The sequence below is a fragment of the Vipera berus genome (genome assembly GCF_964194415.1).
Source record: "Vipera berus genome assembly, chromosome: 4".
Lineage (NCBI taxonomy): Eukaryota > Metazoa > Chordata > Lepidosauria > Squamata > Viperidae > Vipera > Vipera berus.
This window is the reverse complement of record NC_138206.1, coordinates 2,159,914-2,174,853: the sequence shown is the minus strand read 5'-3', so window position 1 is coordinate 2,174,853 and position 14,940 is coordinate 2,159,914. Positions and strand designations below refer to the sequence as shown.

The window sequence follows — 14,940 nt, the reverse complement described above, 5'->3', positions numbered from 1 at the left end:
AAAGAAAGAGAAAGAAGGAAGGAGGGAAGGAAGGGAAAGAAAGAAAGAAAATAAAGGGAAGGAAGGAGGAAAAGAAAGAGAAAAATAAAGGAAAGAGTAAGGAGGCAAGGAAGAAACGAACAAAATAAAGGAGAAAATAAAGGGGAAAAAAGGAAGGAAGAAAGAAAAGGGAAGGAAGGAAAAGAAAGAACAAGAAAGAGAAAAAGAAAGAAAGGAAGGAAGAAAAAGAGAAAAAGAAAGGAAAGAGGAAGAAAAAGCAAAAGAAAGGAGAGAAAATAAAGGGAAGAAAGGAAGGAGGAAAGAGGGAAGGGAAGAAAGAAAAAGGGAAGGGAAGGAAGGAAAAGGAAGGTAGAAGGACAAGAAAGAAAAATAAAGGGAAGAAAGGGAAGAAAAAAAAGAAGGGGTGAAAAGAAAGAGAGAATGGCCTGTTAAAATAGCTTCACGCCTGGCCAGGAAAGGGCACCACCTGGGCATTCAACTTTCCTGCACTTTTGAATCAGGCAGGTAAAACTAGCGCCGGGTGGAAGGTAGCTAATCCAGGTGGGAGGGGGTGTGTGTGTGTGGGGGGGGCCCTTTGAATTCCAGGCAGCAAAACAGTCTAGCTCCGTTGTTTTCACCCAATCCTGTTTCTGTTGATTAAGCGTTATTGCGCCGCATCCGTTGAAATCGCCACGGGGAGCTGATATGCAGGCATGGATCTTGTTCTGTACCAGCCTGCTACCGGCCCTGCAGCAAAAGCAGGGACAACCCCTTTACAAATGGCAAGAGGCTGGAATAAAGCCTGCCAAATGTATTAACATAAAACGGAGCAAAACAAGACACGAACCAAGAAACAGGAGCTATTCAAACGGTTGCCTTCAGCAAACCAGCCCTCCCACACATTCCCCTTAAATACAGTTCAGGGCGTGGCTTCTCTCTGCCTCCTTCCGAGGTGCCCCATTGCCTTCCTCTGTTTACTCCTGATTGACTGCCTCCTGCGTCGGGCGTCCTTGAACAGGGCCAGCTGTGGGTCATCTTCATCCACGCTGTCAGGCTCACACAGCTGGGTCTCCGTCGTGACCAGGTGGGAGGGGCCTGGCTGGGGGCTCTCATCAAGCTGTCCAATCCCCTCAGCAAGCTCTTCAACATCCCCCTCCTCCTCCTCCTCTGAGTCGTCCGACCCAACTGCCAAACCCACAGGCTGACCCTGAATCACAACAGATCTGTACCTATGTGCGTGCTTGTGTGTTCTGATTTTTATTATTTTATTTTATTTTATTTTATTTTTTGAAGAAAAGGTCTCCAGGGTTCGGTTAGTGAGGAGGAGGAGGTCGGTGTGAGCAAAAGACCTCACAAAAATGCAACAGATTTTTTCCCCCGTTTAAGTCTTTTTTTTGGGGGGGGGGACTCCAAATTGCAAATGTCCTTTTTTAAAAAAAATAAAATGCCAAGGCGCAATTAACCCTGGGCTGCTCCCAGCTGAAAAAATCCCTTCTGCTAACAGCTGTGAAACATTATGCAACCTTCCCCTCTTCCGCTTGTTCTGAACGGGATACCCTTGGAGAAGCGGGGAAATGAAATAAAACAGAAGGCGAAGAAAGAAAAATGGGAAAGGATGTTTTCTGGGAGACGTCCGTTCGAATTTGCTGCGGGGGACCGAATTCATCCGAAGGTGGGTCGGAGATTTGGGGAACGGGTGGGAGATTCGAACCGCAGGCTCGGCTAGAGCTGGCTCTGAAGGACGTCAGGATAATCCTTGAGGACTAGAAGACCTCCTGGGGGTGCTACAAACGGATGATTTTCTGATTTCCCAGGAATCCTTCTCCACTAGAAATGATGGCTGGGGAATTCTGGGAGTTGAAGTCCGCAGGTCTTAAAGTAACCCAGGTTGACAAACACCGCTTTAGACCATGAAGGTGGAAGAGACGTTAAAGATCATCTAGTCCATCCCCCTGCTTGAGAGATATTTTTTTTCATTCTTCAAAGGAAATTATTTCAACTTTCCTCAGATAGAGAGTGCCCTTTTCAGAACGAAGACAGCGATTTTTAACAAACCTCAAAAAAAAAAAGTCAGATCTGCCAAATGTAAGATTGAAAGGCAGTAGCAAAATCCCAATGTTTTCCCATGCAGGATTAGCTTAATTCAGGAGAGTTTTATCTGCGGGGTGTTTATTATTCACGTTTTTGCCAGCAATTTTCCAGCATTTTCTAATTTTATACATTCTGTGCACGTATACAATAAATGCATTGTGGGCAGACTAATACAATATACATTTTCAAAAGCCTGAGAACTGCACGGCGGAATTCAAATAGTGTTTTCAAATGGTACTTCAAACAGACGTAGATGGCACTAAATCATGTTTTTTGGCTTATCTTTAACCTCTCCCTGCGTGATTAAATCTTCATTAGGCCTGCATGATTTCATCACTTCTTCTCTTGAAGATCCAGACCTCTGCTATATCCTTCTCATTGTCTCAAAAATAATTATCCTTCCTTCCTTCCTTCCTTCCTTCCTTCCTTCCTTCCTTCCTTCCTTCCTTCCTTCCTCCTTCCTCCCTCCCTTTTTTTCCTTCCTTCCTTCCTTCCTTCCTTCCTTCCTTCCTTCCTTCCCTGCCTTCCTTCCTTCCTTCCTTCCTTCCTTCCTTCCTTCCTTCCCTTCCTTCCTTCCTACCTTCCTTCCTTCCTTCCTTCCTTCCCTTCCTTCCTACCTTCCTTCCTTCCTTCCTTCTTCCCTCTCTCCTTCATTCATGTGTTTCTTACTCTCCTTTCTTTCTCTCCCTTCCTCCCCTTTCCATTCTCTTTAACCTGTCTTTTCAATCAGAAGAGAGCTGGAAGGGCTCTTGGAGGTCATCTAGTCCATCCGCCTGCTCAAGCAAATGGCTGTCCAGCCTCTTCTTAAAAGCCTCCAGTGATGGAGCACCCACAACTTCTGGAGGCAAAGCTGTTCCACTGGTTCATTGTTCTAACTGTCAGGAAGTTTCTCCCTAGTTCCAGGTTGCTTCTCTCCTTGGTTAGTTTCCATCCATTGCTTCTTGTCCGGCCTTCTACAGGCGCTTTGGAGAATAGCTTGACTGCCTCTTCTTTAAGGCAGCCCCTGAGATACTGGAAGACTCATGTCACCCCTACAGTTTTCTCTAGATTAGACATACCCAGTTCCTGATATTCCAGCAAGAAAAACTTGCCAAAGAAAAAAAATAGTCAATTTCTGATAACATTTCCAAAAACCTCCTTCCTTCCTTCCTTCCTTCCTTCCTTCCTTCCTTCCTTCCTTCCTTCCTTCCTTCCTTCTTCTTCTACCTTCCCTCTTTTCCACTTCATCCTTGTCCTTTCTTCTCCTTCCCTCCTTCCCCTTCCTTCTTTCCCTCTCTCCTTCATTTGTTTGTTCCTTTCCTTCTCTCTCTCTCTCTCTCGTCTCCTCTTTCCTTCTCCCCTTTCTTTTCTTTCTTTCCTCCTTTCCCTCCAAAGAATGTGTGTGTGTGTGTGTGTGTGTGTGTGTATGTGTGTGTGTGTGTATTGCCCACCCTGTGAACTCTCTGCTTTGGCCGCCAGGCCCTTGAAGCTTTCGCCTGGCATAATCCGGCAGGAGCAGTCTGAAAAATTTGGCTCTTTTATGCATCTTTTGTAACCCCACTTTCTTCACTTCGCAGCCAGATGGAGTGGACTTCGCCCCTTTCCGTGGCGTTGCCAAATCGGACACCTCCTTAAAAAGCTAGAAAGAGTAGATTCGGGACACCGTTGCTCCATCATGGGGCCCGAGAGCAATTTCTCCCCTTTTGGTCTGCATCAGGTCTTTTTCCGTCCCTGGGCTGCCTGCCAAGCTTGCCAGCTGCAGTTGGTACCAAACATAAAAAGGGAGGAAGGAGCCAAACTAACATTCATCTCCAGCCTTCCCTGGCTTCTGAGGCTCTCCTTGACTTTATCCGCAAAAGGAGCAGAGCTTATTCTGTCTGAATCCGTGCCAGTTTTCCGAAGCTACCAATTAGCGGGGGGGGGGGGGGGGGAGAGAGAGAGAGAAATGTCAGACTCTGGCTAAATCTGTGCCTAATTCCAGACATCCTGGTCAGTCGGACAGATCAGCCTCGGCCAAGCAAGTGTGCAAAGAAACAGAGGCCCTTGCAAATGACCGGGAAGGAAAGAAAAATATGGCAAAAGGATTCATAGAATGGGAGGGCTGAAGGGACCTTGGAGGTCTTCTAGTCCAACCCCTTGCCCAAGGCGGGAATCCTTATACCACCCTGGATAGCATCTTTTTTTGGTATCTTTTTAATATATATATATATATATATATATTCAGACAAGTTGGCGTTCTCGTTTAACCCAAAATAGAGAATGTCAAAAGTAAAATTCAAAATATTTTTTTGGGGGGGATAAATCTCTCGAAAGAGCCAATTCTACAATCCGGCGCTGATACTTGTAAGGATGGAGGTGATATTCAGAGAGGACGTTCTGAATCCTATGCAGAAAACATGCAGGTTGTGTTTTAGCCAACACACCAAATCGGGTCAGTTGAAAACTGTATAGGGTATGGTATAGGGTTTCCTGCCTGAGCAGGGGGTTGGACTAGATGACCTCCAAGGTCCCTTCCAACTTAATTAATTAATTAATTAATTAAGGGGAATTAATTAATGCAGGCAAGAAGGCTGGTGAGAGGTTTTGAATAGGGGACAGACCAGCCTTTCCCATCCTGGGGGGCCACTTGTAAGATGTGTGGACTTCACCTCCCAGAATTCCCCAGCTAATTAACTTTCAGAAATGGGGAGAAAGTCCTTTTTTTTTCATTCTTTTAGCAGATGGAAGATTGAGCCTAAATTATTTGAGCAATCGATCTGGATTGGGCAGGAAAGGAGGACCAGGGGCCAGCAATTCTTGTTTGGCGGTGCTGTTTTTTTTCCTTTTCCCCCCCCCTCGGTGGTCTCTCAACTGAGTTGTTTTTCTTGCAGATGTTTCATTGCCCAACTAGATGATACCGTGAGCGCTAGAAGGGAGGGAGGGGTTGTAGGGAGGAGGAGGAGGAGGAGGAAGAGGAGGACTGTGGGGTCCTTGGTGCTCTCTGAGTTGGGTGGTTTTCTTGCAGACGTTTCATGACCGAAGTAGGGAACATCATCAGTGCAAGGAGGAAGAGGAAGGAAGGAAGGAAGGAAGGAAGGAAGGAAGGAAGGAAGGAAGGAAGGAAGGAAGGAAGGAAGGAAGGAAGGAAGGAAGGAAGGAAGGAAGGAAGGAAGGAAGGAAGGAAGGAAGGAAGGAAGGACTATGGGGTCCCGGGTGCTTTTGAGCTTGGCAGTTTTCTTGCAGACGTTTCATGACCCAGCTAAGGAACATCATCAGTGCTAGAAGGGAGGAGGAGGAAGGAAGGAAGGAAGGAAGGAAGGAAGGAAGGAAGGAAGGAAGGAAGGAAGGAAGGAAGGAAGGAAGGAAGGAAGGAAGGAAGGACTGTGGGGTCCCGGGTGCTCTCTGAGCTGGGTGCTTTTCTTGCAGACGTTTCATGACCCAACCAGAGAACATCATCAGTTCTAGAAGGGAGGAGGAGGAGGAGGAGGAGGAGGATGAGGAGGAGGAGGAGGAGGAGGAGATGACAATGGGGTCCTTGGTGCTCTCTGAGCTGGGTGGTTTTCTTGCAGATGTTTCATTACCCGATGAGGCAACATCTTCAGTGCTATAAAAGGAGGAGGAAAAATATGGGGCCTTTGGTGCTCTCTGATCTTGGCGGTTTTCTTGCAGACATTTCCTGACCCAGCTAGGTAAAATCATCAGTGCTAGGAGAGAGTGGGGTTTGTAGAAGAGGGGGGGGGAGGAGGAGGAAGAGGAAGAAAAATATGGGGTCCTTGATGCTGTCTGAGTTTGGTGGTTTTATTGCAGACGTTTCATTACCCAGCTAGATAACATCAAAGATGTGAGAACTTCACCAGAAGAAGCAAACTCACCTCTTTTGATCCCAGACTGGGATGTGTACATGTTTGTGTGTGTGTGTATTTTTGTGTGTGAGAGACTTAGTCGGTCCTTGCACTTACAACCACTGCAGCCTCCTCATGGTCACGTGATCAAAAACCAGATGTTTGGCAGCCAGCATGCACATAGGGCCCTTGCAACATCCCGGAGTGCATGTGACCCTCGTTTGCAACGTTCCCAGCTGGCTTCCCTCAAGCAAAGTCAATGGGGCGGGGGGGGGGGGGGAAAGCTGGATTCATTTAATGACCACGTAATTCACTTAACTGCATTGATCGGCTTAATAACCATGGCAAAAACGCTCATATAATTGGGCAAAAGTTGAGCGACCGCTTTGCTTTTCCCCACGGAAATCCTTGTCACCATTGTGGTCGTTGAGGACTTCCTGCTCCAACAATGGAAGTTTTTAAGAAGAGACTGGACAGCCATTGGTCCGAAATGGTATAGGGTTTCCTGCCTGAGCAGGGGGTTGGACTAGATGACCTCCAAGGTCCCTTCCAACTTAATTAATTAATTACGGGGAAACCTTTGCTGCAGAAGTGAAACGGGCAATTCAAGTATCCATCAGTTCTGGAATTTGGAAGAATTCCATCTCCAGAAATTGGCTTGGTCACCATTCCTTGGTCTCTTCGGGATTGAGATGCATAGGAAAGCTGGTTTCCTGGCCAAAGGGACTTCATGAGGACCGGTGCCTTGCGTTGTTCTTGCAGGCAGAACGAAAGGAGCGTGTGTGCCAGCAGATGTCCCCTTTTCAAGTTGCTCAAGTCTCCCACTCGATCCAGGAAAATATCCTTGGTCTGAAACACCCCCCTTTCCCCCCCCCAGAGGTAGTCAAGAGATCTGCTCTGGTTGCACAAATTACTTTCTTATCTCTAATAAGAGTTGGCAAGAAGCCACAACACCTTGTTAATTGGCCTGGTCCTTAGGTCACCTCTTTCCGAGCTGGAATTCCTGGTAGTTTAATAAGGGCCAGCTTGACGACACAAATTTGTGGCTTGTGTGTGTGCTGGTTTCGGTCATTTAAACCCAGATGGGTTGGCAAATGAGTTTGTATCTTCTGGACCCGAAAGATTTCACTCTCTAAATTCTGCCCGTTTCAGGATAGCCTTGAGCAGGTCACATCTTTAGGTGCTGAAAGTAATTTAAATATTCCCATTTGGAAGGCGAATGCAAAGTGCCTCTCTTCGTATGGGTTGCGGAGTCCCGTAAGAATGAGTCTGAATTTTTGAGCCTAGTTTTATCCCCCTTGGAGATTAAGCGTGACAGCGAGGAGCAGAGGGTCCCTGCCTCCGCGGAGGTGAAACACAAGGGCAGAGAAGGTAGAGCTGGGATGTATTTCCGATGGTTATTGGAAATGTTATCGGAAATCGACTATTTTTTCTTTTTCCTTTGCAAGACGTCTTGCTGGAATGTCAGGACAAAGACAGGGAGGGAGGGAGGGAGGGAGGGAAAAGAGGGAGGAAGGAAGGAAGGAAAAAGGAAGAAAGATGGATGGATGAAAAGAAAAAATGAAGGGAGAGAGGAAAAAGGGAGGGAGAAAGGAGGGAAGGAGGGAAGAAGGGAGGAAAAAAGAAAGGGAAGATGGATGGAAGGAAGGAAGGAAAAAATGAAGAGGGAGGAAAAAGAGGGAGGAAAGATGGATGGATGGAAGGAAGGAAAAAATGAAGAGGGAGGAAAAAGAGGGAGGGAGGGAGGAAGGAAGGGGAAGGGAGGAAAGAGAAGGAGGAAAGATGGATGGATGAAAGGAAAAATGAAGGGAGGGAGGAAAAAGAGAGGCAGGAAGGAAAAAAGAAAGGAAGATGGAAGGAAGGAAGGAAGAAGAGGATGGAAAGATGGATGAAAGGAAGGAAAAAATGAAAGGGAGGAAAAAGACAGGGAGGAATGAAAAAAGAAAGGAAGGGAAGATGGATGGAAGGAAGGAAGGAGAAGGGAGGGAGGAAAAAAGAAAGGAAGGGAAGATGGAAGGAAGGAAAAAATGAAGGGAGGGAGGAAAAAGAGAGAGGGAGGAAGGAAAAAAGAAAGGAAGGGAAGATGGATGGAAGGAAGGAGAAGGGAGGGAGGGAGGAAGAAGAGGATGGAAAGATGGATGGAAGGAAGGAAGGGAAAAATGAAGGGAGGGAGGAAAAAGAGAGAGGGAGGAAGGAAAAAAGAAAGGAAGGGAAGATGGATGGAAGGAAGGAGAAGGGAGGGAGGGAGGAAGAAGAGGATGGAAAGATGGATGGAAGGAAGGAAGGGAAAAATGAAGGGAGGGAGGAAAAAGAGAGAGGGAGGAAGGAAAAAAGAAAGGAAGGGAAGATGGAAGGAAGGAAGGAAGGAGAAGGGAGGGAGGGAGGAAGAAGAGGATGGAAAGATGGATGGAAGGAAGGGAGGGAAAAATGAAGGGAGGGAGGGAGGGAGGGAAGGATCCTTGCACAATAACTTCCCTTCCAGAAGCTGCTGAGCAAAAAACGGCCCCATTTTTCACGCCTCTGCAAGATGTTCTTACTTTAGACATTAATGGACCATCGATCCCCCCCCTTCATCTCACCGGGGTCACCTCCTGATCAACTCTTGATGTGGAACCCACTGGATTTACTAAGCAGGAGTTCATCAGTCGCCTTATTACACCTTTAGACTTCTAAGGGCGTCTGCAGCCCAGAATAAATTAAGCAGCCAAACGCAGGATCTGGGCCACGGCTTCTCAACCTCAGCAAACTCAAGACCGGGGGGAGGGGGGCACCTCCCAGAATTCCCCCCGGCCAGCAAAAGGCCGATTGGTGGAGTCATCGATCCCCAAAAGCAGCGGCTATTCAGTCCCATGACCCTGGGGATGCCGCAATGGTGGTAAGCGTGAAAAACAATTTTTAAAAAATAAATCACTTTTTTCAGCGCTGCTCTTTGGTCACTAAACGAATGGCTGTAAAGCGAGGACCGAAGGGCTCTGGATGCGGGATTCAGCCCCATTATTAACCTGGGTAAGTTTTCCTCCCAGGCAGAGAAGGAATCCTACCATTCTCGTTGCTTGCTTGCTTGCCTGCCGCGTGCCTGCCTGCTCAATGGGGGCGGCGGGGGACGATGGATGCTCCGATCCGTCACATCTGGAAGACGAAAGGCGGAGGATGCAGCTGCTTTTGCCAGAGGAAGAGCCTCGACTGAGGTCGCAGCCCCCCCTGGTGGATGCCGTGAGGAGCTGCCGGTCAGAGGGCCGAGCTGCACTTTTTCCATCGGACGTTTTGCTTCGGTGGATTTTACCCGCGTAGACCGATCGATACACCCCAAATTGGATTTTTTTTAACAAAAAGGAGCAATTAGCCACCCCGCTTTCAGCTAGTCAGATCAGAAAGGCCCAACTTTCTGTGTTTGTATTTATTTATTGATTTATTTATTTTTCATTTCCCCTTTCGCTAGACCTCTCGGGGTACAAGCCCCTTGTCGGAAAAAAAAAAAGAGAGAGACCCCCAACGCACGCCTCTATCAACGTAACATTTTATTAACCGAACACGTTTAACCAAATCAACATCGAAATCCGGACACAAAATACTTCCAACAGGGAGGGGAGGGGAAAAAAAGTGCAAAGTCTCAAGTCGACATTGATAGATAGAGCGTAATTGTCACCTCTTAGGTAAGAAAGCAGATTTGAAATCGAAGGACTTGCATAAAAGCTTCTCGGGTGCTACGTTCACGATTCAGCGGAGGAGCAGGAAGGAGTGGGGGGGCTTAGGACCCCCCCAAACAAAGCTATATAGCTGCCCCTGAATAAGACCAACTAAGCAGGGGCCGCGAGAATTACGGGCCCCGTCGGGCGGCGAAAGGCATGAAATGCAACTTAGCCCCGCTTTTTTCTCCCCCCAGGTTCAAATAAATGAAGATACTGATACGAATGGAAGAAGTCTCATTTGTTCGGCGGAGTTGCTGCGTGCGTGCATGCGTGCATGTGTATGTGTGCGTGTCTACTCTGGGCCATTTCTGCTCTTGCGTGGAAATGCTGCGTCTGCTTCGGGGGTCTTCCCACTTGGCCCTTTGATGACTTGTGGACTTCAGCTCCCAGAATTCCTCAGCCAGGCATGGAATTCTGGGAGTTGAAGTCCGCGAGTCATCAGAGGGCCAAGTGGGAAGACCCCCTGGCTCTACTTTTCTTTGGGGACGCGTCACATTTTCCAAGGGAACCTACTAAGCCGCGGAAAGTTGCAGGGGTCTAATTTACGCTACTCAGAAGCTGGGTTCAAGGTACTAGGTTCCACCTCAAGGTGGGAGTGGGGGAAGATCTTGACTCTGGGCCACAGCCCTGGCGGGCGGGCCCATCCCTGGGGAGAAAAGAGCTTCTCTTCCTGAAGAACGTGGTCATCACTTTGGTCTTTGTGTCAGGAAGCAAGGGCTGGGGCCAGACCAGGATACTCCTCCCTTGCTACTTCTCATGAAGACCCTTTGGGGTCAAAATGTCCACCAGTTTCTGAAGGAAGCGGATGGAGGAAGACCCAACTCCTACGAATGGTCAGTAAAGGCCTCTTGAAGGACTTCTCCTCCTCCTCTTAAGGTTGACCAAAGGAAGGCTTTGTTCTCAAGAGGTCTACTCAGGTTTCAATGCTAGTCACACACAGGGGGTCACCTTGAATCTAGTCACAAGGCCTGGAGAGCAGGATCTTATTTTCCAAGAGGAAGGCTCTCAACAAGACCGACTTGATCCTTCAAAAGTGGGATCCCTTGGCCAAGGGTCTACCCAACATCCATCTTGGGGGTGAATGATCTACCTCAAAGAGCTTCTCTTTTGCTTTATCGGTCAGCAACGCTGCCTCCTGAAACCATGGGAACACCCTCACCCTGATGGACAAGCTGCCGGTTGCTACGTCCTGGCCCCAATCCCCTCCAGCTGTGTGTGTGTTTAAAAGGCTGTACCTTCATCCCGGGGAGATCAACAGAAAGCACGCAAGAGAATTTTGTGAGCTACAGCAGGGGTGTCTAACCTTGGCAGCTTCAAGACGCGTGGACTTCAACTCCCATAGTTCCCCACAGCCAACTGACCCTGGTGGGAGCTGAAGTCCACAAGCCTTGGAAGTTGCCAAGGTTGGACAGCCCTGAGCTAAAACGTTCCCTTAAGGGCGCAAAAGCAAAAGGAAAAACACAAAGGTAAGCCAAACGGTTGCAAAACTTTTTTAAAAAAGGAAGACATCCAACGGTCAATTCTCGTTGTACGAACACGAGAATTCTCTTTTCCCAAGAGAAGCCGACTGATTTTCAAGCATTTTGAGAAACGAAAGATGCAGCACATTGCGCTTTTTTGGTGGGGTGCATCCCTTAAGAGCATCCACCACACACACCACTCTTGCTCAGCCACCAAAAGGGGATCACGCGGCCCGTTCTAGCGTGCTCCAATTATTCGTGATTTCTCATCTTAAATTCTCCATTAAATGAACTGGGAAAGTTTTGATCCTTCTCCTGACCCTAGGGAGACGCTTCTAAAGACGGCACGCCAACCAAAAAGAAGAGACTGTTTTGTTCTTTCGTCTTTTGTTTGTTCCAAAGAGGGGTTGTTCTTTGCCAAAATCAGAACAAAGTGCAGTTAAACAAAAAAAATAAATAAATCTCAAAGTATTGTGTTCTCTCCTTCCTCTTTTGTTTTCTGATGGGGTTTTAAATCAGGCGGTAGATTTCAAACAAGCATATTTTACCCACAGTTTCCGGGAAGGCTCCCACCATATAAATTAGGTTTTCTTCACTAGAATAGGAGCGCTTGCAAAATATACAGAAAAGAAAAACAACAGTGTATTTTTTTAAAAAAAACAACAACACAACAACAACAACAATAATAATAATAATAGCATTCCGTATCGGTCGCTCGCAAGTATATAGAAAACCCGGAAGGGTCCTTAAAGCTTTAAATAAAAGCGAAATAAATAAATAAATAAATATTGCATGTAAATTGAAGACGAAATATATATCAAAGAGGATCTATTGCACAGCTCCGGACGCCACTTTGGAAACACCTCTTGTCAAGGCTGCGGAGCGAAGGGCCCAGAGTTAAAAACCCTTCCAACTTTCAAAGAATAAATCATTTTATCTCAGAAAGGCGGTAAAAAAATCTGGCTCTAGGTTGTCCTGAAGGGAAGCTTAAATCTCTACAGGTAGTTCTTCAGGATCCCTGTTAACGGGCTTTCCGTGTGCAAAAAATGCTTTTGCTTCCTTCCTGTGGCTGCAGCGAACTTTCATGCAGTTAAACGGCAGTTCCCTAGGACATCAGCTAGACCGGGGGGGGGGTGGGGGTGGTCTTCAAACCTGGCCGCTTTTAAGACTTGCGGACTTCGACTCCCAGAATTCCTCTGGTTGAGGAATTCTGGGAGTCGAAGTCCACAAGTCTTAAAAGCGGCCAAGTTTGAAGACCCCCCCCCGGTCTAGACCAGGGGTAGGCAACCTTGCCTGTTTTACGACTTGTGGACTTCAACTCCCAGAATTCCTGGCTGACTCAGGTGGCCTACCCCTGAACTAGACCCAATTCTTCCATTTTTCCTAAAACGACCTAAATCCAGGTCTACATCCCACACGTTGCGCGATCAAGTGGCTTTCTGGCTGGTCCTCCATCAGGGCTTCCGCCGAGGGTCCACGATCCGAGATTGTCCTCTGAGGGGAGGCCGAGAAAATCCGCCGGATTTTCTCGTCCAACTTTCAACCTGTGACTCAAGGGCTACAGCTTAGCAGAGCGGCTGGGGAAAAAAATGCGCCAAATTCCACGATCTTACCTGACGCCTCTTCCTCACTTAGGTTTGTCTTGGAGAGAAGCTGGGGCTTCGATTTCCGGGCCACCTAGCCAACGCGGCATTTGGAAAGTGGGAAGAGGAAGGCCAAATACACAGTTGGGTGAAAATTTTTTCCACTCGGTGACATTTTCCTGGGCCGTCTTAAGCCAAAGCAAAATATTCCAAGGAGATCCCTTTCCTTGAAAGAAATGTTAACTTCTGAACATCACGCTCATCTGCAACTGTGATTCTCAACCTGGGCCGCTTGGAGACGGGTGGACTTCACCTCCCAGAATTCCCCAGCCAGCTTTGCTGGCTGGGGAATTCTGGGAATTGAAGTCCACCCGTCTTCAAGCGGCCCAGGTTGAGCAACACTTGTCTACAAGGTTTACTCTCTGAAATTCAACCACACAAGCCAGCACTCGTTAACATAAATAGCTAGGGAGAGAGGTAACCTTCATCGCAGCATCGATAAACCTCTGCTCCTGGGTTCTGACAAGCAATTACAATGACTCGGGGACTTCAACTCCCAGAATTCCTGAGCCAGCATGGGGGAACTATGGCCCCTTCATGACTCGTGGACTTCAACTCCCAGAATTCCTGTGACAACCATGCTGAGGGGAAAGGGAGAAGTTTCCAAGCTGAGCCATGCTGGCTCAGGAATTCTGGGGGTTGAAGTCCACGAGTCGTGAAGGGGCCATAGTTTCATGCTGGCTGAGGAATTCTGGGAGTTGAAGTCCAGAAGTCATGAAGCGGCCATAGTTCCCTCATGCTGGCTGAGGAATTCTGGGATTTGAAGTCCACCAGTCATGAAGGGGTCCCAGTTCCCCCATGCTGGCTCAGGAATTCTGGGAGTTGAAGTCCAAAAGGCATGATTGGGCCATAGTTTCATGCTGGCTGAGGAAATCTGGGAGTTGAAGTCCACCAGTCCTAAAAGAGCCAAGGTTCCCCAGCCCTGCCCTAGGACTACTGAATACTACAGTATTGAGCTAGGGGGAAAAATAAAAAACCCAGCGAAAAATTAAGACTTGATAACACAGTAAAGATAATACCGATACTCTAGCTAACGATGTAGATAGAAGCAGAACCTTTTTTTTTCTTCTTCTTCCAGACTTAACACAATTATTCTTTTGCAATCTAGCCGTTTCCCCAGCTCCGGAAGGATCTTTGCAGAGCAAAGGATTTAGACAGCCGATCTTTGCTGTTAGGGAGGTTGGGGGGGGGGAGAGAAGGAACAACATCGGGAGCTGACGCCAGAGGACAATCCCCCCCCTCCTCCCACCGGATCCGTCTGTCTGGCGCACGCGTCTCCGGCCAGATGCAAAAGCAGGATACTACTTGGTTACACTAAGCTGACAAAAGGGGACCGCTTCGGGATGCTGGCTAAGGGAGGCAGACACCCCCACGCAGCAAGCACACTCACGGACACCCGTGAAATGAAGGCAAGGAGAGGAGGCTTCTGCTCCTGCTTCCCGAATGCCGCAAGGACACAGCGCGAGGAAGAACGCCGACAACAGCCAAGGCCCGGGGGTGGGGTGGGGGGGTGGTTTGAAGGGGTGGCTACACACAGCGCCAGGTGAGTTGGTTCTTGCTGGGCTGCAGAAACTGCTCCACGAGGGCTCCGATCAGCTTCGTGAGGTCCTCTTCCAGCAAGGCGACATCGCTAAAAAGCAGGGAAGGCAAAAGTTGGAAAGTTTCAGGGTAGCCCACGTGCTGCTCCTCACGCCCAAAGTCCTGGCTATAAAGTTGGGGGCGGGGGGGGGGGGGGAGGGAGAAGGACAGGGCTGTCAGCTGGGCAACAGGAAAGAGTAGGGGACAATATCTGTAGCTCAGAGGTTGAACTGCGGGGTGCTGGGCAATCCCTGGCTGTTTCCTTGCAGAAATTTTATTACCCAACTACCGTGGGTAAGCTCATCAGCACTAGAAGGGAGTGGGGTTTGCGGGAGGAGGAGGAGGAGGAGGAGGAGGAGGAGGAGGAGGAGGAGGAGGAGGAGGAGGACTGTGGGTTCTTTGGTGCCCTCTGAATTGGTTGGATTCCTTGCAGACATTTCATGACCCAACTACGGAACATTATCAGTTCCAGAAGGGAGAAAGGTGTGCAAATGGAGATGAAGGAGAAGGAGGAAAACGAGAACTGTGGGGGTCCTTGGTGGCCTCTGAGCTTGCTTGTTTTCTTGCAGATGTTTCATGACCCAACTAGGGAACATCGTCAGGGCTAGAAGGGAAAGGGGTTTGCAGAGAGGAGGAGGAGGAGGAGGAGGAGGAGGAGGAGGAGGAGGAGGAGGAGGAGGAGGAGGAGGAGGAAGAGGAG

General features: G+C 48.3%; 1 protein-coding gene across 1 annotated transcript in view; it reads right to left on the bottom strand.

Moving 5' to 3' along the window:
* Window positions 1-12,319: 12,319 nt before the first annotated feature.
* PGM2L1 (phosphoglucomutase 2 like 1) overlaps window positions 12,320-14,940 on the bottom strand; it is a 212,749-nt gene continuing 210,128 nt past the window's right edge. Inside the window, exons 15-16 of the mRNA XM_081327826.1 lie at window positions 14,198-14,292; window positions 12,320-13,618 (exon numbers count right to left, since the gene is read on the bottom strand). Of these exons, the coding sequence (XP_081183952.1) occupies window positions 13,596-13,618; window positions 14,198-14,292 (118 nt within the window). The 3' untranslated portion in view covers window positions 12,320-13,595. The remainder of the gene's footprint in view (window positions 13,619-14,197; window positions 14,293-14,940) is intronic.